At 44.4% G+C, this 26,854-nt stretch overlaps 1 protein-coding gene and 2 long non-coding RNA genes across 3 annotated transcripts; 2 read left to right on the forward strand and 1 right to left on the reverse strand.

The window, feature by feature from the left end:
* Window positions 1-4,971: 4,971 nt before the first annotated feature.
* On the reverse strand, window positions 4,972-26,249 carry FERMT1 (fermitin family member 1). Its single transcript, XM_026052879.1, has 15 exons — window positions 26,192-26,249; window positions 21,913-22,086; window positions 19,791-20,024; window positions 18,379-18,519; window positions 17,546-17,765; window positions 16,454-16,556; window positions 14,814-14,921; window positions 14,036-14,167; window positions 13,844-13,893; window positions 12,433-12,557; window positions 10,997-11,103; window positions 10,013-10,234; window positions 8,666-8,790; window positions 6,845-6,986; window positions 4,972-5,578 (listed from the first exon to the last, which is right to left on the reverse strand). Exons 2-15 carry the CDS (start codon window positions 22,061-22,063, stop codon window positions 5,405-5,407), a joined length of 2,034 nt encoding a protein of 677 aa, XP_025908664.1. The 5' UTR covers window positions 22,064-22,086; window positions 26,192-26,249; the 3' UTR covers window positions 4,972-5,404.
* On the forward strand, window positions 7,055-12,073 carry LOC112958924. The gene is made up of 2 exons (XR_003251526.1): window positions 7,055-7,199; window positions 11,938-12,073. It is a non-coding gene; the product is annotated as an uncharacterized LOC112958924 (long non-coding RNA).
* On the forward strand, window positions 20,454-22,478 carry LOC112958923. The gene is made up of 2 exons (XR_003251525.1): window positions 20,454-21,025; window positions 21,935-22,478. It is a non-coding gene; the product is annotated as an uncharacterized LOC112958923 (long non-coding RNA).
* Window positions 26,250-26,854: the final 605 nt, after the last annotated feature.

Raw genomic sequence — 26,854 nt, forward strand, 5'->3', positions numbered from 1 at the left:
CGAGCGCCTGCCCCTGGCTTTATGCACCTCGGTGACTCAGCCAAGGAACGTGAAGTGTCTCTGCTCGGTTCCCGGCTCTCCCTGCTCGCGGCTCTGCCCACAAGCGGAGGCGAGGTTTGTTCCAGGCCCGCTCCCCCGCACGCAGCTTCCCCCTGCCCGAGGGGGGCTCCAGGCAGCTTTCTGTGCTCCCRAAGCGAGGAGGTGGGAGGGCTCCTGCTTCCCAGTGCTCGCTCCCCAGGCAGGACTGATCCTTCCTCCACGGCCGAGGTGAGGGGTAAAGGGAAGGGTCAGCGTCTCTCATCCCAACTCTCACGTCTTCCTTGGGYGAGGGGGGAGGAAGGGGAGATTGTGGAATTATTGTGTTTCTTCACTGACAGGTCACGAGGATGCAGAGCTAAGGCTCTCTCTGCTGACATGGGCTTTGATAACTCTCTAGACGCCAATAAAAGGTTGTCTTCAAGTGTTTGCATTTCTCTAACAGTCTCTGTCCCGGGAATGCTCACCCGGGCCAGGGGCTCTTAGCAGACCCGTCCCTCCAAGGAGGCTCTCGGGAAGCGGCAGAAGCAAAGCTCTCACTGGCACCCCCACACACAGGGCTTTTCTTGGCTGATCGCATGTCCCAGGGCACCCAAGGGACTCCCGCTCACCCGGGAGTGCCTGTGTGAGATGGATTCTCGGCTCTGCATCTGCCCTTCGGAGCCATTTGGGACCTTTCCCTTCCTGTTCCTTCTCACACCTGCAGCTGGCTCAGTGAGAGTGACAAGGGAAAATGCCTCACACCGAGGGACGTGCCGCAGCTCGGTCTCCGGGCGTTACTGCAATGCGAGCAATGAACACACAGGTCAAAAGCTGTGAGGAGAGCCCGGGAGGGGAAAGGTCTATCCCAAGGGGGAAGCCATAGCAGGGATGTGCAGTTAAGGCAATGAATTATTAGAGATTCCAGGGAGAACATTATTTGATGCTTTTTTTTTAATTTATCAGGAGGACAAAACACATCTATGTCAGGAAGGCAAAACAGACCTGTATAGTGGGGTGATAAAGTGCAGATAAAAGTCCTGCTTTCCTAAAAACCTTGAGACTAGATGTACGCTGACCTTATCTACTGACCGTGTCATTCGCTATCTGTTTGGGGAAGGAGCCTTGAAAAACACCAGAACACCCACAGAACAAGATACAGTCCTTTAGCAGGACTCTGTGGAGCCGTGGCGGCTCCCCCCGAGGCTGGCCGGGCCGTACAAGCTGTTCCCTTGTGGAACGGCTCGCGGCGAGACAAAGGGTGCCCTCGCTGAGGGCCTCATCCTGCAGATGCGCACTGGTGGAGCGGCGCGCGGGCGGCCCGACGGGAGGCTTCCCAGAGCTGCACTCTCAGGGCCGCGTTCACTGGGCAAAGCTGAGCACGTTAAGAACTTGGAAGAACTTCCGCAAGCGCGGAAGGAAGGAAAGTGTAGCCCAGGGCACACTGGTGGAAACCCTGCCTTCCTGTGGCCTTTGAAGGCCTGCAGATCCCTTCTGGGGAGGAGAGCTCACTCTGCCTCGGGCTATGAAGTACCTGTGTTGTGTTTGCTGCTGTTTGCTCGGTATTTTCATGCAGTGATTTTTTTAAATGAGAAAGTAGACTGGTTGTTTATGGTCTCTAATCTTAAAAATCTGCTGCATGAGACTTGATGCCGTGCTCTGCCTTGCTCTCGCGTGTGCCTCGCGTTCCTTGTGAGGTTCTCCCAAGCCATGTGAGGACCAGGAAAGCTGCCRTCAGTCAGCACTTGGCCCATCCATTTCAGCGAAGAGGGAAGTGACTTTTCCCAGAGGAGCTCTATTCTGAAGGAAAGAGAGAACATCTTTTTAGAAGTAGAGSGCTTTTGAAAAATGAGTCTCTGTTGTATTTATTTCCTCCTTTTTTTCCTCATTTTGAGGCAGGCTTGAACTTTTGCTGGGTTGCAGTATGGCTCTTTGTCTAGCTGCAAGCCCTGACAGTTGAAATAGTACCAGGGTCAGGCTGGTGCCTCTTCCACACCAGATTCACAGGGCTGCTGGTGAAGGCTTCCCCAAGCAGCACCAGCTGCCTCCCACCGAGCTTGTTGCAGTCACATCAGGCTCGGGTAGGAGCAGGAGACAGTCCCCTTGTGCAGTGCCTGGCCCGGTCTCGTGTCGCTGTGTTTGTTCACATTATTATTCTGCTGCTTCTACTTCTCTAAGGGTTTCAGTGTCAGCCTGTGGGAAGATTTAGTAAAGGGCAGGTGATTTTGTCAGCCTTTTTCTGCACGGGTGGTGTATTTAGCACAAGAGCTAAACCAGATGCCTCCTTCCCAGAGCTGGTTCAGCGCTGCACAAAACCCCTCCTGCCGCAGGAGCTGGAATGCTAGGGATGAGCCCTGCATTCCTTCATGACACCAAGATAACAGAAACACGGGGAGAGTAGAGGGTGAGCATGGTACCAGGCTGTAAAGTTTGAGAGATGAGTGTTTCTTGTTGGCTGTGATCCATGTCTAGTCATGGCTAAGAGAGAAAACATCCTGAAAAAGCTGGAGAACAGCTTTAAAGCGAATGAAAGGAAAAAAAGGTTCACAGGTCACTCCCCAGAGCAAGTASAAGCAAGACATTTCCCTGCAGTGAACAAGGAGGCAAGGAGAGAATGCAAGAACAGGATTATTTAGCCTGGGGTTTCAGGCGGCGACAGTGTACGTGCGTGTGCGCGCGCGTGCGCCTGCTGCCACAATGCACTGGGAGCAGGCAGCGAAACCCCATGGAATTGGTTGGGAGTAGGAGCAGGCAGCAGCCCTCTGACACTCAGAATGTTTTACCCTGACTTGATTTTGCTTTAATTAAGAGCAACACACAAAATATGGTGCTAAGATACCAGTATCATGAAGATTTTTGTTTTCATCTGCACTGCGTTTCCGTCTAGGATTCTGTCTCTGCACTTGGAAAATGCCTCTCCCCTTTGAAGCCACTGTTTTGTTTAAGGGCAGATACCCTGCGTTCTCTTGCTCTTTAAAGTGTCTGTCCCTCATCTGGCCCTGTGCAGGTAATATCAGACTTCCTGAAGACCACTGAGCCTGTCATCTTTCCCCTTATTCCTCACTCAGGTAGTACGAGCAAGTAAAAACCACATTTAATGGGGTAGTTACAGGAATACAGGAGGGTGTGGTGGCCTGTGCAGGGATAGGGGAAGGCCTGGAGCCTGGCCAGGATGTGCTGGGTGCTGTGGTGGGGATGATAGATGGCTGAGTGCTGGAGTGGGGCTGCCACGAGTGCCAGGCCCAGCAGGCTGGGACAGGCCTCCCTGCRGTGGGAGCTGCCAACTGCACCCAGCAGATGCTGCAGCAGCCTGGAGCTGCGGGGAGCAGCAGCACCCTGGCTGGTGCCTTCCTCCTCCAGCGTCGGCAGGGGCTGTATGAGAAACTGAACTTAGGCCACTGCCCCCAAGGGTAGTAAAGCTGGGGACATGTGCCCAGTGCCCTTGAATTGCTGGGTCTGGCTGTGCAGGRTGACATTGTCCTGACCCTAGCCCAGAAAGTCTGACGTCTTCCAAGTAGCACCTCTCAGTTCCTTTCACTGCTGCATCATTTTCCTTGGGATGAAAGCGGGACCTCACACAGCATCAGAGGTGGGTGGATAAAGAGATGCCCTTCCGTAGTGCTCCCTATCTCGAAAGCCTTGCAAGGTGAGAGGAGCACAGAGGAAAATATTTCATGATGTAAAGAGAAGTGCACCAAGAAGAGTGATAAGGGATCGTTCCATCAATGGTAAGATGGTCAGAGTCAATGCTCTGTGAAAGAGTTGGCAGAGCTCCTCCTTCCATAGCAGCAGGGAACCTAGACTTGAAAGGCGGTGACGCATTAGGATGAGGTGGAAGGAGGGCCAGGAAGTCAGGGTGTTTTTGTGCTTTCTCAGGAACCCCTGCCCACCTCTGCAAGGAGGTGTTTGCTTAGCACCAAAAGGAGCCGCACACTGTGTCAGCGAGACAGACATTCACAGTTCCCACATATCTGCACCCCTGTATTCAGATTGTTTGGACTGTAAAAAGTGTTGAGGAGGGAAGTATAGTGGGTCAGCAAGCAGCTTATAGCTGCTCTTCTTTTTCTCTTTGTAAAATACGAAACTACAGTTTATTTAAATGGGCATAGGTTGAGAGTGATCCAGAGTTTACTGCCAGGTACTGCAGTAAAAGCAGAGGGTGTGACAGAAGGATCCAAATGACATCTAGGAATTATGCAGTGATACCTACAGCGTCTCTTGGCAATGTGACAACACCTGCCCTGTTTATTTGCCTATATATGTGGAATCTGTTCTGGTTTATCCAGGACTGTAACAAACCCGCCCAACTTTGTTCCCTCCTGTGCTTTCCTGWTGGCTGCACATTATGAGGCAGAACCGAAGCACACTCAGCTTGGCGGGTGTGAGTGGCCCCTCAGACACAGCTCCCTGCTACAAATCTGGCTCTGCAGGCACAGTGTTCCAGAGTTACTGCTTTGCATTCCGTGTTGCAAACGTGACAAACGGCATTTCTACAGGTATAGCCGCTCAATTCAATTTATTAACGAGTTAGATTTAGATGACAGCAAAACAGAGTAACAAGGACAGAAAATAGGAGGAAGGGCTATACGTGCTACAGGTGTCCCTGCTGGAGTGTGGGGGTGTTGGTCTGGATGATCTCTAGAGGTCCCTTCTAACCTCAACCACTCTGTGATTCTGTCCAACTACAGAGTCTTAGAACTCTAATAAGCAAATAATTTAATATAGCAAATATTCCTCTAGGGCTGGAAGTTAACATAGTACTTTAAGAGATGAACATTTCCACTGGTTTTGTGAAGAATGATGTTTCCCTCTACATGCCTGGCAGCCTGTTGAAGGTGTGTTACAGGTCTGAATGATCATGTAATCACTACCTGGGATTTGAAAGCTCTCTCTGCAGGACTTTGGAGCACTGATGAATTGTTTTCTGTTCCCAGCACAAATGTTAGACAAGTAAYATAGCTTTAAAAAAAAGTATTTATTTAGCTTTAGTTCTGCTTCATCCTGAGACATGTTAGCTGATGCGATTTGCAGGGCTGTAACAGAGGACAAAATCTGTATGTCCTTAGGTTCCGCGTTCTAGATACAAAAGCAAATTGTTACTATTAAAAATGCCAGCCTCGGAATTGCCGGAGGCTGCTACTTTTCTTTTGAAAAGTTGTAGCTGTACAAAAGGAAAATAAAAGGAGTCAAATTGCCCCAGTTTTGATGATGGAATTGCCATACTCCATCCAGTGACCTTGGCTTCAATACTTAACAAACAAGCTGGTGCTAGTTCAGTCATGTTGCAGGACTGYAGCATACAGTATATTTACTAGCCAGCAATTAACCATCAGTCTTGTTTAATCTCTGATCCTTTTAGCTGGGGGAAAGAGGAAGGGCTCGTTTCCCCTCATTCCTGACCTCCAGTTAATTTATGGAACAGATCTTCATCCAGTGCTTCGTTTTGGTCTTTGGAGCGGGTTGACAGGAAGATGTAGCCCCCAATATACTCATGGATAATTTTGCAGTCTGCACTCCGGCATGTGAAAGCAATAGACACGTTCTGATCAAACTCAATGGCRACCTAAAGAAAATACACATGGCCAAATCAGTAACAGAGATAAATGAAAAATCTTCTTACCTGACAGGAATCTGAGAAAAAGAGTGGGAGAGCAGCTAGACCATAACTACTGCAAGAAGCCAGGACTAGTTCTGCTAACACAAGAGCTGTAAAGATCTGGGGGTCTGTAGTATGCTGGGAGTCTTTGGCTGGTTGGTTCTCYACTTCCTGCTGTGGCAGGGCCCCCATATGGCCAACATCTTGCTGCTTGTTTTGGAAGCTCGCAAGACAAAGCTTTTTACCATTTTTTTCCTAGTGGTATCTATGGAGTCCTTGTAAACACACTGAAAACAAGAATGGCACTCGTGATTCCTTGTACACTTACCCAATAGTGTTTAATACCATTCCTTGTTGTGCACTGACATTAAATCTGCTTTTGGGGCTTAGTTTTAAATTTTATTATTGTCAGTTCTAAAATCCAGCAATCAGGGGCTAGCTGATACTTGTGGATTCTGCCTTTTTGGACACCGATTTAATACAAAAACAAGAGCTTTACCAACACATTGCACGCACAGAGCAATACGAGTTTGAGGACACTATGGGTTTTATCTGCTCTCTCCTGCCTCCTGGAGATGGATGTACGAATTGTATAAGGAACAATCTCCAGGCTGCTTGAATTTATGTCAGGTCACACTAGGTGACTAGACTTGCAAAAGCAGCTTCAAACTTTCAWACTCAGACTGAGCGACACTTAGCTTCACTGCGTAAACTTATCCAAGACCAGCAGCACCAGGATATAAATCACACTTTGGAGCTCTTCTCTTAGGATCTCAAATTGAAATAGAGGAACTTGCACCACAGCCTTGTAGTCTCTGCTGGCATTTACATGGCAAGCCGGGCTCCTGTAGCCTCACCCGTGCTAGCACCATTACAGTTTAGAGGATGATACACAGGTTAGGCTGTGCAGAAAACAAAATGCAATTTTTACTAATGGAGCAGGAAATGTACACTGGAGTGGAATTTACCTTCAAGTCTGTGTATTTCATCCCATGAAAATCAGGGGAAAGTTATTAAAAATAAACCTGATAGATACATTTTAAATTGGAGATCTTTTAGTTTTTGAACTTTGACTATAAATTCCATTAAAACAAAATTAGCCAGMAGATTATTTAATAATATGTCATAACACATTCCCAATCCTTTCACTCTGAGGCTTAGGAACATTCTATGAAAGCATCCTGCAGTGTCTCAGATGTAATGGCTGAGTGCAGAGAGCCACTGCAGTGTTACCTGGCGTATTTCCCAGTTCACATTCCACTGCTTCATGTTGGAGAACCTCCATGTTGTGATAGGGTCTCCYGTGGCGGCATCTATCCGTATGAGCCTGTTATAGGACACTCCGAGCAGGTCATCCTTCTTGCTTCCTTTAAACCTGAAAAAAATGATCCCAAAGCCTCTGAAAATATTAAGTTCGCAGTGTTTTTTTTTTCTACAGAAACACTTCACCTGCTCTTCTATGCAAACGCAAAAATGCAGAAGACTGAGGTAGTCAAAGTAATATGAAGATGCTTCCTTGTCACCCAGTAACAACAGCCTGGGGTTGAGGAGAGCTTGGATCTTTCTTCAGGACAATATGCATTTAAAGGTAAGAATACAGCCTGGTAAACTATGGCAGATCATACAAAAAAGCAGCAGGTAGATCTAGCTGAAATCACTGCAAGTCATTGTTTTCTGTTGAAAAACCTATTTCTGTCAAAGTGGGAATATTTTGTGCTAATGCAAAGATTTGATTATATAGAGGTGAAAAATAAATACCAAAGTATCAGACCTTTTTGTGGACAGAACTTTCTGAGTCGGAAGTACTTAGCAAAAGATCTCTCAAAATGAATCTACCTTCCTCTACCTTCAAGTGGAAAGCTATAAAAAAATCTCATCTGGTTACTGCTGATAATATTTATTATTTTGATCCCAGTTTTGAACCTTCTGTCCTTAAGTGAAGCTGGCCAAAGGGAGAGAATGTGACCTGGATGGCAATCTGTGAACTCCCCTGACATTCTGCCCATGTTTGTAAAATTCACTGCAACGTGTTTTGCACATGCTACAACAATCACAGCACTGCAGTTAAGATTTTTTTTCTGAACTGCTGCTGACAGATGGGACAAAATAGCTGTATCTGTTAGTAAATTAAATCATGCCAGGGAACGTTCCTGGGCATTGAACAGAATTGCCTGTTCTGTTAAATTGCTAAAATAATCCTGGGTGCAGTTCTGGCCCCAAGTGAGCTGTGCTCTCCCAACTGACTCCTGGTACAGCTCAGGAGCGGGGACACGCGGAGCCCAAGGCGAGCTGCTGGCTTGCACGAAGCTGCTGGCTTTGGGGGAGAGTTCGACGGTACGAACGGGGCTGCCCTGCGCCCTATCACCACAGACTGGTTCCCAGCTGCTTCAATTTACACCACAGAGGCAGCCACTGATTTCCAAGTTGCCCCTAAAGAGAAGTTGAGCACAAGTTAAGGAACAGCCACACCTGGGGCTCCTATCAGAACCTGTCGAGTTTTTGGAYGTTTTGTCACTGTGGGCTGGACACCCTGTAGAATTGTGCTGTATTCTAGGTAGCGATGGGGGAAGCTGTTACAAACAAAGCAGACTAGTCTTCCAGATTAGCCTAACTGAGGGATTGTGCTTGCTGCTTAGCTCTTTTATTTCTTAATGAAATTCCAAAACAAATATGCTCAGCTTGAAGCGTTGACTCTAATTCCAATAAGCAAGAATTGGAGTGGACTGCACTGTAAACCTGAGAACATCCACAGGATTTGCATCCTACATTTTGGTGAGTTTATGTCAATAAGGATTTAATTCTACCAATATGTTACTTCAGTCAAAACCCAAAAGGCCTGTATGAATTCAGGCACAACAGATGGTCTTGCTTCAGGAATGGAGCTACTGAGTGCTACTTCTGTGGAAAAAACAGCATCATGCAAGTTATTAGAAATAACAGTCTTTGGGAAATAGTAGGAGTATGTTCCCAGAACTGGGATTCAAGGAACTTCCTGAAAATCACTGACCATGAACACGCTATGGCAGCTGGATGTTGCTGTAACAGTGTCATTACCTTACAACGTAGTAGGATAAGCCAAACTCGGGGAGGGACTGCCATGTTTGAATGAAACGCAGCTTGGCCTCCACAAGGGACATCTGGGCTACGTTTTGGTGAGCTTCCATAATACGAGCGGCCAACTGGGAAATACAGAAAGAGAGAAAGATTTCAGTGGACTGGAGACTAAAACAATTCTTGCTTTCACTAAGTCAAACAGTATTACTCTGATGCCATGTTCAGATACTTAGTGCTCACTGTTCAAGCGAACATTTCTGGAGATCACGTGGGGACAGATCCTGAGCTAACAGGGAGACTGCAGCAGGAAGGTTCCGGTACCTGATTTTGAGCTGCACTGGGTCCTGCTCCAGGATATTGTAAACTGATCTTGCCCTGTTTGCTGCCCACAGGCCCTGTGCATGCTGGGAAATGAGGATTCTCCAGCCATTCCCTGCCTCTGGCTGCATCAGTGCCACTAGGCCCCAAACTGGAGGTGGTGTCCTCAGGCAAAGCTTCCCTTGCCATGCCCATGCATGGGGTTTCCTGGATGCTGCCATGCCCAACTGCTGCAGACTGGCTAGGGGTACCAGTCAAATCTGGCCCTCCATTCAGCTGGCCAAAGCAGTAGCAGAACTTCCTAATGGCACGTTCAGTGCTAGGAGTGCTCCGATCTCAGCTGTCCTGGAGCAACAGTTTGTTCACATGCAGAATCYATGTTGCTCCAGGCCACGTCTTTTTTTTAACTGACATGGGTTTGGTTCTAATCTTGTATTTGCCTCCTGAYGCAGCGGCCTCTTCTGTGCTTGTTCTGGGTTGTGTCTGTCTGTTGCAGCTGACCGGCTGTGCCCCTGGTGAACAACCCTGCTGGAATGTTAAATACGCTGTGAGGAGCAGTTGGAGCACCAGGGGGATGGACTTTCGGCAGCCTCTGGGTGGGCAGGGCACGTTTGCGTGTGCAGGGGGAGGAAGCTCGCGGGCCCGTCGTTACTCATTCACACGTCTTACAAGCTCGAGGCACCGTGCGCTAGCTAGACACAAACCTGCTCATGGTAACGGAGGTGCCCGTTGCTAAATAACTACGTTATCTGCTGCAGCATTTATCTACCTGGAAAGCAGCCTGTGAGTCTGCAGCAGTGACTTAGTATGAATGTAGGAGGAGCACTTGGACAAGCACAGAAAGACCGGGCACTGTTCAGTTTAAAGAAAAGGCCCCCTGCTAAATATCGAATGGGCAGGTGTATTGCAAGATGATTGCGGGAATCCTTGTGTGGTTTCCAAATGCTGCCTTGTCCCTACTCCATCATCTGCCTGGTCTCTGGAATCACCCTTCCCCGACCGTAACAGCCGTACGCTGACTGAGGTTACCTGCTTGGGCTTGTATTTTTTTATATAACGTAGTGAGACGAAGCATTCTGGTTTCATGTCYATGCCTTCTGGCTCGGAGACAGCCTGAGAGGACACAGTCCAGTTCTTCAGCTTCAAAAAGGAAAGGATCTTGTGGACCTCGGGATGGTAAGAGCTATCAGCCATTGTTTTGCCCTTTGAAGCTAAGATGCAAGCGGCCATCCACTGGGCATACTGATTCTCCTGCAACAAATACATTTCTTGATATAAATGTTTGGTGTTTTAGAAGGAACCATTTATGAAGATGATTACTGTTCAAACATCTCGCACACTGAGATAAAACAATTTTGGGGTTGTTCTGCTTAGTATGGGTGGATGCATAGGTAATATAGCATCCACCCAAATCCTTACTTACTCTCCCCTGATGGGGCAAGTTCCATGTACAGGATTAGCTTTGTGGAATAGTTAGGTTTTAGAGTTTTGAAGACACTTGCCTTGAAAATGCTTTCATGTTCATAAAAATCAGATGCTTAGTTATAAATTGCCAAAGAAACGTTATGGTGGGACTGTCTTTGAACTAATTGCAGAACTGGGATTGATGTAAAAATCTTGAAACAWATTTAAGGTCCCTATTATACTACCTTTGTCTCAAGGGAAAGTTCCACTTAAGAGAAACAAAGAGAACAATAARCAAATCTCAACCCTCTGAAAAAGAATTTAAAATATTTTGTTGATTCCCACCCTCTCCCCTAATTTTTTTATTTCTTTCAACAGCTCTATTTGGGAACTGATTAACTTTGAATTATTGCTGCTTTACCCCCTTATCCATTAAGTATTTGTTAGTTTACCACATGTTGCTTATATTCTACTAGATATGTAGATTATAAAGTCTTTGGGGCACCCTTATTTTTRTGAACAATTTCTAGAACAGTAGGATAATGGATTTCCTAGACAATCTATTAATAAATGTGGAACACAGACTTTCCATTCTGTCTTATTACTCACGTTATCACATCTTAAATATACTTCATTCATGCCATCAGCAACGGGAATTAGTAATTTGATTCCAAACTTCTTCCCTGCAACATTTACGTCTGGTACAACTTCACATCCTAGATTATGGAGAATCACAAAGAAAAGGATTTATTTAATTATAATGTCACTAATTTTAAGTAGTAGTATAATGATAAGGAACGGTAATTATTGATTGTTTTGCTTTGAGCTCGAGGGCCAAGACTTTCAAAGACTGGGCCTAAACTAAGCGCTTTTTTTCTCCTAGAACACTGCCTGAGCTAGCCTGCTGGGGTGATGAATGCTTTGAGAGGAATGCTCTGAGCTGGAAGAACATGTCATTCAGAGTGGAATACAAAGGGGTGAGGGATGCAAATGCTCTCAAATCCTCTGCTTAATCTTGGGAAATGCTTAGTGGTTGAAATGGACAGGAGGTGATGAGATTGGTCCTTCTGGATTTTTTTTCTACTTGAAAGTCTGGACTYTATTCTCAGAAGAAAGTTAGTACTGAAAATGGAATGTCATCTACACAGCGCTGGCCAGTTCAGGGATCCCAGAGAACTCTGGAGACCTGGTATTTCAATGTGTGGTGCTGTTAGAGGCTTTCTGGCTTCAGTTSGAGTCACAAATGCCAATGATGCCCCTTTGCACAGAGTGACACCAAAGCTGGGGGCTACTTGGTCACGTTCCAGTCACCTTGGCTAGTTTTACCATGCATTCATCTGGCCTACTGAGGATGTGCAGATTGGTAGGCAGAGCCATTTGTTCACAGGGGCCAATCTTCTTTCTATTTCAAAAGTTTCTTCTAGGATGAATCCTGGGCATCACTGGTTGCCTGATGCTGAACATATGATGTTCCTGCGGGAGTAGATGTAAATGGAGGCTACATGTAGTGCTGGCATCTGCCGTGTGTACACTCAGGGTTTCTCTTGCAGAAGCACCCTGAAGCTGGAGTGCAGCTATGAAATTCCCCATGTGTGAAGCAAAGAAGGTCTAGAGAGCAGACTCGGAGCTGTCCCTGTGCAGCAGTATATAGGTGTAACCTACTGTCTGTGACATTATTCATAATCCTCTGCCACCAATGGGATGTTGCCAGTCAGAGGTGAGTATTGCCGTAAAACACAGATTAGAAATAACGTGAAAATGCAAGTGTCACAYGTAGATCATATTCTCTATCTGATTCATCTTTAAGGGAATTCAGTGGTATACAGCATTTTACAAGTCAGGTCCAGATATTCTTGGTTTGAGTAAGGTATTCAATCTTTTGGGTTTGGCCTCTTCTGCAGACAAGGTCTGCCTGCTTAACGGTAGCAGAAGAAGTTTCAGGAGTAAATGCTACTGCTTTTTTTCATCCTAAGTCTCACAGGGACTTCTTGATTTACTCAAATCATGAATGTAACAGAACAAGTAGAGAAAAAGAAAGTTCCTACCTTTTAGGTTTAGTTTCTCAATAGGTTCTCCCTGCCCAGATTCCTGGTTTTTAAAATAAGATATTGACGTGTCTTTAAAAACAAACCAATATTGCTTGAAGGATTTCAGAGCCAGCTTCTTGGGCCTAAAAGGACAAATGAARTGCATATATTTATATTGAAACATACTTGTCACTAAGTCATTCACAGATATTGCTAGAGATTTCCAGTTCCTTTGAGGTCATGCTCACGTGGCATCAATTCCTGTACACGTGGCATGCAATTCTCCCTAATATTGTTACCTATCTGAAAGTAATCTTAGCGTGCTACTGTGGTACAGCAAGTGAATAAACATTCGTTCTATGAATACAACCAGCAGCACAACACACAGAACTTTGCCTTTAGGTTTATAATTACATACTTTTAGTAACAATATACTCCTGTTCCTTTCAAGGAAATGTTTTACTGTTAATCTTTTTCTCCAGTGTGTTTGGYTTAGTAGAGGATTTACCCGATATACAAGAAACTTCTAATGATGAAAAATAACTGCTGCATACTTTTAAAAGCAAATTCCTATGCTGCTGGGGAAAAAAAGCATCCATTATTAGGAGCAAGTAACTGTCAGAACTTTAAAGGCTTATATTTCCTTTCATCTTAATCCACCTTTGTAATATAAAGCCAAATGTGATTTCTTTATCAGAAATGAGTTAACAATTTTCAAGTGCAATTTTCAGTTCCTGACTACAAATCAATTTCTTATCAGAATGAAACTGATAACTGTGCAATAAAAATCTGTGTCTTTCTAAAACCTGAAGACTGTTTTGTGATTTAAGACTCTGTAATGTTGAGATCTGTGCAGTCATATTAAATAATCCTTAAATCAGGATTTCATAATAGGATCAGAAAAGTGTGCTTTTCTCAGTTTACTTGTTTAGGTGAGTATTATTGATCTCATTTGCCATAATGATACTTCAAAAAAATCCAACTCATGTTTGGCTAGAAAGGGGGTAATTTGCTTGCTTCTTTTGTCTTGTGTGGGGAAAAAAATCCAACAAGGTTGTTTTCAGAAATAATTTTCTGGGAGAGCTGATTTTTTTTATTGTCTTCGGCAAAAAACTAAAATTTGAAATTAAAATTGTAGAATCTTTTCTTTAGAGATGCTGAGTGAGCCCTGGGAAATAATAAAGAGCCTATTTGTTTATCTAGTATAAGTACATTAGGCCCTAGTGCCCCAGGAGCTAGAAAGGGTTGCTGAGATCTGGCCCAGGAGCAGTTCAGGGAAGGGGTGAGGAGGGTGGTATTGGGCTAAGGGGTATCTTTGCTCATGTAAAACCTCCAGATCTACCACTGTATGACAATGCAGAACTAAAGGGGTTTCTTATAGAGGTAGTGTTTTGTTTTGTATGTTTCATTTTTACTTTTAATAACTCACCTAAGTAGCCTGAGATTATCAGCAAGTTTCGGGATGTCTGTGATGTCCTCCTATGGATAATCAGAAATAAGTTTAGTACAATGCATTCCATAAATGTCTGTTAAATCTGGTAAGAAATAGAAACTAAGTAGGTTCATCAGAGTCAATGCATGTGATGCAGTGAAAGCAATTTGGGGTTCTAAAATGACATACCAAAATATTAGTTGCTTTTCCACCTTGCAGTGTCACTTCCAGATTAGAAAGTGCCGCTTCTACTTCATCTGCTTCTGATTCACAGGTAAAATTTTGTGCCTCTGATGACAATGATAATTTGCTTACATGGTACTGAAAAAAAACAATAAAGATCAGCTTTTTGAAGGGCAAATTCACTTCAAATATGATTAAAATATCAATTAGCAACGTATAATCACAGTCTTTGACAATAAAACCCTTCATTTTTGAGGTCTGTGTACACAACTGTGTAAAGTCCTGCAGCAAAACCTTATTTATGTCTCGTTACCCACAGTCAGCTTCTAGGTCCTGCTGAGGTAGTTTGCTCTACTGCAGGATTAATGCACTAGTTCTCATGTTAAATTTACATGTATTCTGCAGTGTTCTAGCTTCTTACTACGCCGAAGTTTCCTTCCTCTCTTCTCTCCCTTACCTTTCTTGTTCCCCCCCTGTTACCAACACACATATTTATATATTGGACTTTCAGGAAGAACACATGAGATGGTGGTACTTGGTATGGTGAGCATCATGTCAGAGCAGTCTCTTCAAAACAGACTTATGTCAAAATTATACTCTGTGTACAACTTGCTTTAGACAGTGTTAGTGAATAGTTCCACAAAGTGCATGTTTCACACACTCATAAAAGTAAGTCTCCAACCTAAACAGAGCTGTCAGCTTAAGCTCTTTCTATAATTGTCCTGTCCCAGSCTGTGCTTGCCTCTTCAGAAAACAGGTTTTGCAACTTGGATCAAGTACATGCCTGCAGTGCAGCAAAGATTAGCATCTCTTCCTCTGTGCAGTCAATTTCTTCCAGAAGGATGGCCCAGCGGGCTTGTTCGTATATCTGGTTTATTCGCACAGCATCATACTGTAGCAGAAAAGAGAAATGCTGTCATTTAAGACCAAAAAAATGTGTCCTCATGGCTGGCTGCAGCTGATCTAACATTGGTCTGAAGCCGTAGAAGTCATTTCCTTCCTCCCTCCCACCTTTGCCCTGCTGTAATGTTCTCATCTTTCTCACGTGACTGTGCACAGGGTCACAGCCACTTGCTGATACAAAAGAAAACTGTTCAGGGGCCCTTGGTTGAAGCAGGAGGAAGTCAGAACATCCCTTTTTGTGGTAGCAGTTCTTAGACTAGCTTAGAGTTAAAATAATGTAACATAGCTGAAGAGATTTCCCAACTTGCTGCCACCAGTGAACAGAAATCTTCTTTCCTTTTCCCTTCTCTTGCTCTTGTCTTTTTGGTTTTGGCCCTATCCTTGSCCTAGTTCGGTATTAGTCAGGTCCTGCCGTGAACTGATTTAACTCGCTRCTCATTCCTGTCCACCTCCAGGGGCAGATACATGCTTGGTTAATAAGCTGAAATGACTCATGGGGATATTCAAGCCCCAGAGCTGGTGCAAGGTAGGTGATGGAGGCTGAACCTGGCAGTGTGACCTCTCTCCTATACTGGTGAGCTATGAAGTAGCCTTGGGTCATGTCATCCTATGGCTTCTTTACTGTCTGGGACAATGAATGAAATCGTTTGGATTGCCGAAGTTGAGGCACCTGTTAGATTTTCAGTAGAGATGGCATTTCATCCAAAACYTGCCACCTGCACGATTGCCATTCTTGTTATCTGAGATAATCAAAATGAAATAACTAAGATATAGACAGTAATAATGCTAAATCCTCAGCTGATAAAAATGGTCAACATAAAATTCACATCAGAACTCTTACTGATTTATGCTGCTCAACGATCAGGCTTTACTTTCACTAAAAATGKCACTCAAGCAGTAGGAATGCTAGCTTAACAAAACTACAGTAACTGAGTTAGTGGAAGCAAGGATAAGAGAGAGGCAACTTCAGATAAGCGTTTAACCGTTTTTTGAAGCTTAAGTCTTGTTTTCAAAAGAGCCCTAAGCATTTGAGCTGAGCTTTCCAAAGATATTCAATCACTCAAATCATTCAGTTATATTGTTGTTTYGGAAGAGATTTGATTTAGGTGCCTAACTATCTCCCAAGGCTCCCAAGAAAAACCAAATCTCACAGAAGGGCAGTGGAATGTAAGTGCCTTTTGAAGTCTGTTCTCAAAAAYAGGATGTATTTCTTTGCACCCTTTTGGATACTACAAGTTAAGATTTCCTCTTATTTTTTACTTGTTGAAAAAGAGAGTAAACCAGTTCCCCAGGAAATCTGGCCACTCTTTCTGATGCTCATTAGATCTCGTCTTTATACCTAGGAACTTATTTCAGGTGAAGATGGTGATTCACTATCCAGAGGGGAAGAGCACAGACTTAGCTGAAGGGAACAAGTTGAATTTGATCTCCAAATAGCCCGTAACAAAATCCTAGCCAAGATTCAGATCCTTGTGTAAGATGAAAGGAGGCAAACAATAACAATAAAAACAAAGCTCTTACTTTTGGATTCAAGTCAAAGAAAGTGTAATATTTAAAGCGTAAAAGAAGTTGATCATCCTCCAAAATGCCTTGCTCCATTAGTGATCGAGATGAATCTAGCCAACTGCAGAAGAAAACAACCCAAAAATTCATTTGTACAGGAAAAACTATCACACCTACAGAACTCCAATATAATGGGAAACAAAAGTGAGAATGAACAGCTCTAATTCCTGCAAGTCCGRGTAAAATTCATACAATTCAAAAAASTTGAACATTTGGTGCATGAACACCATACCTTAAATGGTATTCAACACTAGCCAAAAGTGTTCACTCTTCCTGAAGAGAAGACTCTTTCAGGAGCAGATGCCAGAAACAGCAGAAACATGTTATGGGACAACCTACCAAAAGATTCTTTCTTCTTGACCTCCAGAAACGGGAAATTGACTTAAGCCAAGATAAAAATGCTCCTGTATCTTTAGAATTACTGCTTTTTTTATTTCAGAGTTTGCTGTTTTATAATTCTGGCTACTTTTGTTACCCAGTTAAACCCAATTAGAATGTTGAATTACTGTTAAATGCTCCAAAGATCTGAAAAAATGGCAATCTGTGTTTTAATGCTAAAGAGAGAATACTCTCCAAAAATTGCACCATTAACCCCTAGTGCTTTATATTCTTCTGGGAGGTACAACAGGCAATGTTTGTGCCTAATTAAAGAAGTTACCTGTTTGTATTGTTTTAGGGCTTCCTGCCTTTATCCAWATGTGTAGTTCCACTGCCCATTAAAACCTTTCTGAATTTGCTGACTTTGTCCAAAATGACTKTGAGCTGCTACTCACTTCAGTGGATTTGCCTTCATCTAACAAAGGAATTTAATCCAGAATCTGCACAATGTTATTGACAAAGTTGTCTCATCAAGAATGTTGCTTAAAAGAAAAGAATCAGAGAGAGTCTCAAATTTCTGAGATGAAACCTAGATCAAAGTATGTTTTGAAGTAGCAATATAGGATAATATGGGGCTTTTGTCTTCAAATTCTGTTCTGCACTTGTCAAAAAGCTAGATTAATGGCACCCCAGTTAAGCCAACTCAGAGAGATACCAGAGAGGCCTCCTTACCCTGCGTTAAGTTTGGCTTTGTCAGCTAAAGTCCGAGGCTGATACATCTCTGCTAATGTTTCTGGAGAACAGCTGGGATGACTGAAGGCCAGGACGCTGCAGTTCTGCTCAGTCAGGGGACTGTCGCTGAACCAAGTCATTGTGGAAGAAGCCGGTGTCCCACTGACAGGATCATAAGTAGGTGTCATGGTTTTACTATATAAACCTGGACTTGCTGCAACTTAAAACAGGAATGCGTTATTCCAAAGCACATGACCTTCAGACTTAGGTAGTCTGCCACATCCCAGCCTAAAAGACCCTTCCCTTTCAAGACACTCTCTTGTCTCTACTGTTTGCAGTAGGCCTTGCCCTTGGAAATATGAAGCACCCTTAGAGACTGAAGAGCTTTTCCTTATTCTGTCAGATATCCCAGATTGGGAGAGGAAAGAGGGAGACTTAATTTCCAATTCTGTATTTTGGCTTCTCGTTTCAGGTTGCCAGAATTGTTCAATAGTTTAAAAGTAGACTCATACTTTCAAAGACCAGAAGCAAATACTGTGTGTGTGGCCACACACAGTAATCTGTTCTGTTTTCTGGTGTGCCCTTKCATATACCAATAGAAAGGAAAACATTACCCCCCTGAGAGAATACTGGAAATTAGAGAATAGTGGAAATACTGTGATTTCAGTAACTTTGGGGAACTGTTAATTTCAGGTCCACTGTGTCTCTCTGACCTCTATTCTACACTAGACTGTGTATGGAGAACGCTCCCCTGTTTTAAATGTGGATCAAAGAATTTCTTCCTCCTTTTGACCATCAATCGGAAGAACTGGATGACATGAATTTTTCATTACCTGTTGATCCAGAAGTTACTGGAGAGTTGCACAGGTTTAAAACATCTTCTGAGTCTTTGCTATTCTTGTCTTTTTTCTTTTTCTTTTTAAGTGTATCTTCTGATTGCCTCAACAAAGAGAGTTCTTCTGACCGCCTGATATCTAAAATTGCAATTCGGGAGTTGAAGTAAGAGAAAATTTTTGCAACTCAGAAGTTCATGGCCAAAAAGATCAGTTTTGCTGGCTATTCATTGCTATCTGAATTTTATTTTAGCAGGTAGGGAGGACTAGCTATTTAAAAACAATGGCTAGTAAGAACAGACACAGAACTATCGTATTTTAAGTGCATGCCTTTTCTTTTTCAGTTATGAATTTTTACTTTTTGCCCATAATGTGCTGTCTTGCTGATATACTATTCGCTAATACACTGCTGTTTTAGACCTGTACTATCAGCTGCACACCTGCTAATTTGTTTCTGAATGATACTGGTAATCCTGCAGTAAGCAAAGACATTTTTGACATGGCAAGTACAGAGTTCCTGTACTCATTCTATTCAAACTGGAAGAAAAATGCAGGCAAAAATACTTAATTCAACCAAATTTCAGTTGAATAATTATCACATCATTCCGTCGTAGCTGCTAAGTGTAATAAAGATGTACTATCCCTTTTGCAATCCATTACTAGAAGATGGAGTTGAAAGGTGCGTTGTGGTAAACGTCTTGAGGAGGCAAATTCAGCTTCTGAAGTTGACTGTGTTAATAGGTTAAGCTTGGAAGATCTAAATTAAAAGTTGGATTAACTGTACTCTAAAATTAAAGGATTCTGAAGATTATTTGCAGGCTCAACTTAGTCATATTGGTCCCAGGCACACAAGTCTAGCTAATTTCAAAACSTAATCTTTGCATGGAGGTGCCTCATGCTGGGGCTAGCAGAGATGTGTGGGCTCCTCACTACAAAACACGCTTGGGGTTCACTTGCATGTGCTGCTGACYGAAAATGTTTGGAAGCGTCTTGGACATGCGAGCGCATTCCTTCTGCAGTAAAGCAGCAGACCAAGTTGAATATGATGTTACTGATRTAGTGCTAGCGATACTTCAACTGAGGACCCCTATGGAATTGCCTGTGCTAGAAGCTGGTGAAGGAGGCGAGTCAGCTCTTTGCCTGCAAAGCCATCGTTGGTACTTGGACAATGAGCACTGCAACTGATGGGGACACGTTTCTRAGCACTGTTTGCATGAAGGCCATTGCACCACCTGAGGGGCACTGATACAACCCTCATACTGAAAATAAAGGCTGTCCTTTGATCTCAGATCAACTCAATCAAGTTCCCCCTTKAGTTAAATGGTTTTGTGGGAGTAAGAACTTTACCTCAGACAAAGACACTTAACGAAATGCTCCAATTTAACTTCAGGAAGAGATTTAATTTTACTTACTGAGAATTTTGCAGATGTCACTGACAGCCTTGAATACTACAGAAGAGAAGCTGACTTTCAGTCTCACAGTCTTCATGTTTGGCAAGCGAAGCCGCAGCATTTTGTGCTGAGTAGTGAAGAACAGCTTAGCATCTGCCTGCACCCCACATTTATCCAGTGACCAGTGGGTTTTCAGAAGCCAACATTTTTTCTGTTCCCACCAAAGAGCATAATCTGACCAATCCTGTGGTATTTCTAGCAAAATGTTTTAAAAAAAAATTGTTAGTAAGCTATAGAGCAAACATACTCAAAAATTTGGCTTGGAAACTGAGGAGGGAAACAGAATAGGAAAGATAGTACAGTACAGTAAAAAAGTCTTTTAATAGTCTGTGCAGGAGAACAATCTGGTCAGARCAAGCAAGAACTGAAAGTGCCCTTCCATTGACTCGGAGCCTTTCAAAAATGTTGTGTGGCTCTTTTTGCCTTTTTCTTTTTCTGTCACACACGTAAAAAAAGACAAAACAAAACCTTTTATTTGGCAGTAAGAGCACTAAAATTAATTGCTGAATTAAGAATTCTTGAGACTGTTTTGCTGAAGTGTTTTCTTACAGTTCTTTTTTTTTCTTGTTTGTCTGAAGTCAACATTTAAGAAAGATTAAGTTGCAAGGAGTTGTGTTGACAGACATAGTTCTCTTTTATGGTTAAAGTCTAAATTATTATTAAATGAACTCTTAAATATCCTGGATTTTTATTCATTTGTGGGGAATGAAGCACTGCCTAATCCTGTTTGAACAACAGGAAGACCAATAGSATCTATGATGGTATTGAACAAAAAGAAAGCAGGTGGAGAGAAAACAATAGACTTTATTGTCTTTGAGTTTTATTTTTCCCTGTCCTTTCACCTGCTTCAATAACTGAGGCGTAATAATCCAGTAACTGTCAAACTGATAGGACTTTTGCTCTGCAGCCACTATCTCACCAATCATTTTGGGAAAAGGAACTAACAAACCGCAAGGCTGCAGCCTGTGGGAAGAGCACAGCTGCCTCTACCAGACTTTCTCTAGCACTGTTGGATTTACTTCACGGCAGACACTGATCTTCCATATTTGGTGGCAGGCAGAGCACACAAGCTTCAACAMATCGTGCAGAGCAAGGTGACTAGAGGAGATAGTAACTGTACCACAGGTTATGATGACTGCTGGAATAAAACAAGAGGAGAAAAAAATACAGGAAAAAGAAAAGAGAAGGTCTAACAGGTAGGTCTTTTACATTTGACCGTGTAAAATGGTTTCTGCATTAAATATTCTTTCCTGCCCCAAATCTGGTATTTCTTTAGATATAAACRTTGTCATGGTGTTCATACTTGAAGAGTATGACCTAACAGTCTGACCTAAAGGTGTCCCTTTCTATGTGAAGCTGGTGACCGAAGATTTCTAGATTTAACAACTTCAGGAAAGAGAATGATAGCTGTGAAAATAAGTAGCATGTGAAAACCCAGTGGCATTGATTTAATAATCAMATCCCATGCCATCTTAAATATATCTGTGATTCTGCAGTGTCAGAATACAGATGTTTATTTTGGCAGACAACTCCATTTGTTTTGAGTTAGAAAAAAACTACTGCTTCTAGGAACCTCCTGCAGCCAGTCTGTGCTSTGAGTGGCTGTGCACTACTGGATGGCTCGATACTGGATTAACTATGCTTAATGTGGCTCTGATTTTTGCCAGAATGCTAATAGTAGCACAGTAACCAATAGCTTCTGAAATGACCATGTAACAATTAATACTTTCTCTACATAACTGCTATAGATGGATACATTTCTTTTACTTCTCAAACTAGCTAGGCATGAAGCTGGAAAGGGAGTTGGAATAATTAGTTTAATCCAGCTATGATAATTTTCTAACTGGAGAACAAAAGGAGGTAGAGTTTTGTTTACATTGCGATAGCAGAGGTGCTTTGGTCATAGACAAAGGTTCTGTCCATGCCAGGTTGGGTCTGCAGCACCTACGTGCTGGTTGTACACCTACTCCTGGAAATATGTGAGGCACAGCCATTCAAAATGGGCAMGGGCCTTTATTTTTAGAGGAAAAGCTGCATGTGTTATTTTAATGAGCGTGTGTAAATTAGACAGGTCTTTACTCACTAATTCGTTCTACTAATTTCAGCATCACTCCTCCAACATGAAGATCTCCTGAGACCTGTAGCGTAAATTCCTTTTGCACCTCTTCATGCTGATGATCGACTATCACCATCAGTTCCCAAGAATTGGACCCGTATTCACTTGAGGAAGTCATTTCTGGTAATGTCTGGATAAGCTCTGCAGAAGACGAAAAAAAAAAAAAAAAATCTTTTCATCCTTGAAATAAATTTATCTCACCAAAGTCCCCAAACACTTCCTGGCTGCCAAGACTTCACAGTGGCCTTGGCTGAAATGACAGATGAGGTATCTTGTTACCTCTGTACTAGACTCTACTTCTGTAATTACTCTTGCAAGATAGGAATGTGTGGGGGTTTTTTTGTTTGTTTGTTTTGTTATTATTCTGAATGTTTTGGAGTTTTTTTTCTTTCTCCAGTTGTCTTGTTGGGTAGAGATAGCCCAAGTTTCCCCACTCTTCAGTGCTGATCTGGCATTGGGACAACATAAAGCCTGCAGTTCACTGTCCAGGGAACAGAGTAGCTTCACTGAATTGTACATATATTGCTGTAATTTTTCTTGTGAATAAAAATTTACAGTTGCAGCAAAGACAAATGAATTCTGCCAGCTTGGTGGTGCCAAAGGACCAAAAGTGGAGTAGTTTATCCTTTTGGGTGGATCTGAGGAGGAACAAAACTTTAATGGCTCTCTGTCAATTCAAAGGAGAGTTTGGGGAGAAGGAGGTAAGAACAGAGATGAAAAAAAAAGTGGAGGAGGGACCACCTGCCTGCAGGGAGTTGGGATGTGGGGAAAAAAAGATGTGATCCAGGGAACTCTGCAKTAGAAGGACGGCACGAGCCCCTTTGCAGCGCACTGCTTCTGGTCCAAAAGGCTCCTGGAGACATGAAAAGGTTTGGGACACCCGATTCCTGCAGTTCCTGCAGTTGCCCTCTGTGTGTGCAGAGATGTACGTGTGTGTCCCGGCCCTGTAGGGGAACTTGTCCGAAATCCCAGCAGGTTCCTGCTGGCCAGGTAAGCAATAATGATGCCAAGCCAAACTACGGAAGATGCTCAAAGCAGAAGCTCTGGTTCTCATCTGCAGATTCCTACTAATTACTGAAGAAGGAGCTTCAACAAGGTGAGTAATGCTGCGGTAAGGAGCTGTGTTATTTACTCAGTGAGAAAAGAGATCTGGTTCCTTCGGCTGTCACATTAAACAGCACCCTAAGAAATTAAGTTTTACAGCTGAAAGTCAGGCAGTGAAGCACATGGTCTCAACTTGCTGCAGAATTTCAGCAGCATCGAGGAGCCCAAATGACAGTGAGTCAAGTCAAGTTAAAGTAAGTCAAGTACAAGTATAGACTGCTTCAAATATATATATATATATATATATATATATATAAAGTGTGTTTGCAAAGAAAGCTTATGGGGACATTAATAATTTTATCAGACTTATGTAACTCTTTTTTAAAAAGTATTTAGTAGGTTAAAACCATTAGCCTAAAACTTAGCACAAAAAGAATCAAGGGTCATAGTCACAGATGGGAGTAAGAGAAGGAATGACCTTCCTAGGACTGACGACAGAAAAAAGACTAGACCAAAAGTTAAGCTAAAGGTTAACTGAACTCTAGCATGCCTAGAAACAGGATGAAAATTTAAATACACCTGTTTAGCCAGCTGATAATATTGAAGCTTTGTTATTGATAATAAAAAGAGKTTATTGGTGCCAAAACTGCAGGCGGAGCCCAGTTCAAAGGTTCATTCTGAGATTCTCATCCAGAGGAACAAAGAGGCCCTTTCAACAAAGGAGTGAGCCTGCGTTAGCCAAATCTTCTCCAGACTTTCCAATGTCATTTATGTTTCTTAATATCTTAAGGGTTAAGAATTTCTACAGTAAGACCTTTCTTATTTGGTTGTGTTCAGAAAACTATATATCACATGATGGGACTAAAGGAAATGGCTACAAACTGAAGCATCGGAAGTTCCACAGGAACTCAAGAAAAAATTTCTTAACAGTGAGGGTGACAGAGCCCTGGAACAGGCTGCCCAGAGAGGTTGTGGAGTCTCCTTCTTTGGAGATCTTCAAAACCCGCTTGGATGCAGCCCTGTGCCACGTGCTCTGGGTGATCCTGTGTGTGCAGGGGGGCTGGTTGGACTAGGTGACATCTGGAGGTCCCTYCCAACCTTAAGCATTCTGTGATTCTATGATTTGTATCTTGGAGTACAACATAAATGACAACCAGCTAACCATTCCGGTGAAGTTCTTCCTAAGATCTGTTCCCAGAATACTGATGTTCTAGACCTGGTTCCTTGAACTCCTCTGGTCCTAGGTCAAACCTGATGTCTACTCTACTGATGTAAAATTTGGTATCAAAGGGCTAATAGAAGTGTGCTGGTAATCACAAATACTACAACAAGGAAAAGTGGCTCCAGAGGTGACTACAATAGAAATGTGTCTGCCAAAGATATGAATGGTCCCAAAGAAATGAAGGAYGACATAAATGAAACAGAGCTCAAAACCATCCTTTTAAGGAAAATCACCTTACTAAGGAGTGCTAGAGTAGTGCTCAGTGTGCCCTAACTACTAAAATAATTTTGACTTATGCAGAGCTCTAATTCTGAAAATTGAAACTTAATGATTACAAGAGACTAACATACAGTGAGGAACAAGTGCTACTGTTAACTATGTTGGCCAATGTGGGAGCTTACGCCTTTTCACCAAATAGCTACTCAACCAACAAGGGTTTCTGCTTATGTAAGAAGCTTGCTTTGCCTTGGTGAACAAAGCCAAAGCTTTGGCTGACACTACTGTTGGACACTAGAAAACACTATGGCTCTACTGCCTCTGGGGTAGAGCTGGGATGTTGAATTTGGGCAGCTCGGCACCATGTGGATTCACAGGCTCCGAGACACCTTTTCCCAGGGGTTAGGGGCTGTTCCGCAGCAGCAGGAGGAGACTCGGCTGCRGGGCGGGTCACCTGTGTGGGCGAGGCCTCGGGGCAGGAGGACATGTGGAGATTAATTGTTGTTGTTGTTGTGTTTTATTCACAGCAATAGAAAAGAAGTCTTGGCTTCAGTCATGCCCTAAGCATCAATAACAGCACCAAAAATCAGTTGGCCTAAGCATGGGAGCTGTGGGATTTCACTTCAGGAGCACAGAACCTGACACAACAGCCACGCRTTTACTGTTTGCTGTAAGTCCATATTGTTACCGAGCGGAAACAGTCTCTCTCATCCGCCCCCTTGTGCCAATGAAAGCATTTTGGACCTGATTTTTTTTTTAAATTTCTTAATGCACTTCTGCATACAAATGCATGTGCTGACACGGGTAAAAATGAACAGCCCAAGGGGTGGGTGAAACCATTTCTTTCATTCACATTGCAGTTTACAGGCCTTGGAAAACCATAGCCCGTGAGCAGCTAATTCTGGCACTCCAGCAGCCGCTAAAGCTGCTCTCTTCCCCCACTTCCTTTTCAAACCAAAAGTTTCAGTTTGAAGATAAGAAAACAGAAACGCTAGTAAATACATTGTAGAGCRCAGCACAGACAGACCCCAGTGTGGAAAAAGCAGCAAGTTGCTGTCRGTTTAAACTCCAAACCAGGGCTCCGTGTCTGCAGACCTTCGCGCCAGGCCCGGATCTGCACGGGCGGGCGCGGGGCTGCGCGGCCTCCGCACACAGCAGAGGGGCAGAAACGCGCCCTAGGCCGGCTTCCTTGCACCGAGCACCTTGCCCAAGGCGGATACAGAAAAGCCACGTTTTAACAGCCAGGCTCCATGGTGCGTGTCCGTGCTGTTCACTCTGTGCAAGCTGTAGCCCTCACAGCTCTAGACTTCTCACTTGTGGAAATAAAAGAGGACATTATTATTTGTACTAGAGCAAGACAAGATCCGCTTTGAGGTAAGCTGGGGGGAGGAAAGGGAAGCAAAGCACAATACTGTTCGCTCTGAATATTTGCGAGGCCTCTAGCACCTCCCTGGCACCTCCCTACGAGGTGCTGGGAGCTGCGCAGCCCTATCCCTATCCCTATCCCTAACCACCGCCTTGACCCCGGCCCTGCCGCGAGGGTCCCGGCTGCGGCCTCGCGTGAGGGAGCGCCGCGCTCACACTGCGGCCGCCGCCACGAGGGGCCCCGAGCGCGGCCCCGAGCGAGCGGCTCGAGCCACGGCGACCAAAGGAGCTCATAAATGAAAGGAACGGGAAAAGGGGGCAGTGCCGCGTTCCTCCCCGCACGGCCCCGCACGGAGGGGCAGCTCGGCCCCGTCCCGCCGCCCTCGCTCGCTCGCTCACCCGCTCGCGGCGTCCTGCGGCAGCGCGTGCCGGGCCGCCGCTGCTCCCCTCGCCTGCAGCCGAGCGGCGGCGCGGCGGCACGGCGCGGCTGCAGGGAGCGGCGCTCCCGCCCCTTCCCGGCCGGGGCCCGCGCCGGCTCCGCCTGGCGGCCACCCACGAGCGACAGGTGTGGGCGGAAGCAGCCGTTAGCGGCGGCGCGGCCGTTGGGAGTGGCCGTTGGGGAGTGGCCGTTAGCGGCGACGCGGACGTTAGCAAACTGCCCCCCTCACGAAGCGCTGTCCCTCGCCCCTTGAAGGAGAGCAGGAGCTTTCCGTGCCTGAGGGCGGCTGCGGGCCTCGCAAAGGGGAGATTGCTGCAGTGCTGAGAGCAGCAGGGAAAACAAACACCCGCCTCAGCCCCTTGCAAAGACCCAACATACTGCCCCCAAAAGCACGGACTACAGCCATACACCCAAGGCTGTAACCAGGCCCCACAGGCTGGTTTGTGTTCTGTTGCTCCAGCTTCTCGGCACCGAGGTGCTGCCAAGGCCACTAGCTGAGCAGGGTGTGCTCCAGGTGCCGGGCTATCTGTGGGCTAAGGCAGGCTGTGGAAAAGGAGCCATGACGAAAAGCCCTTTCTGGTGGCAGCAGTCGGACCACGGGTGAAAGCGGACGAGGTGGGGCT

The sequence above is a fragment of the Nothoprocta perdicaria genome, unplaced genomic scaffold, assembly GCF_003342845.1.
Source record: "Nothoprocta perdicaria isolate Ctin4 unplaced genomic scaffold, notPer1 scaffold_93, whole genome shotgun sequence".
NCBI lineage: Eukaryota > Metazoa > Chordata > Aves > Tinamiformes > Tinamidae > Nothoprocta > Nothoprocta perdicaria.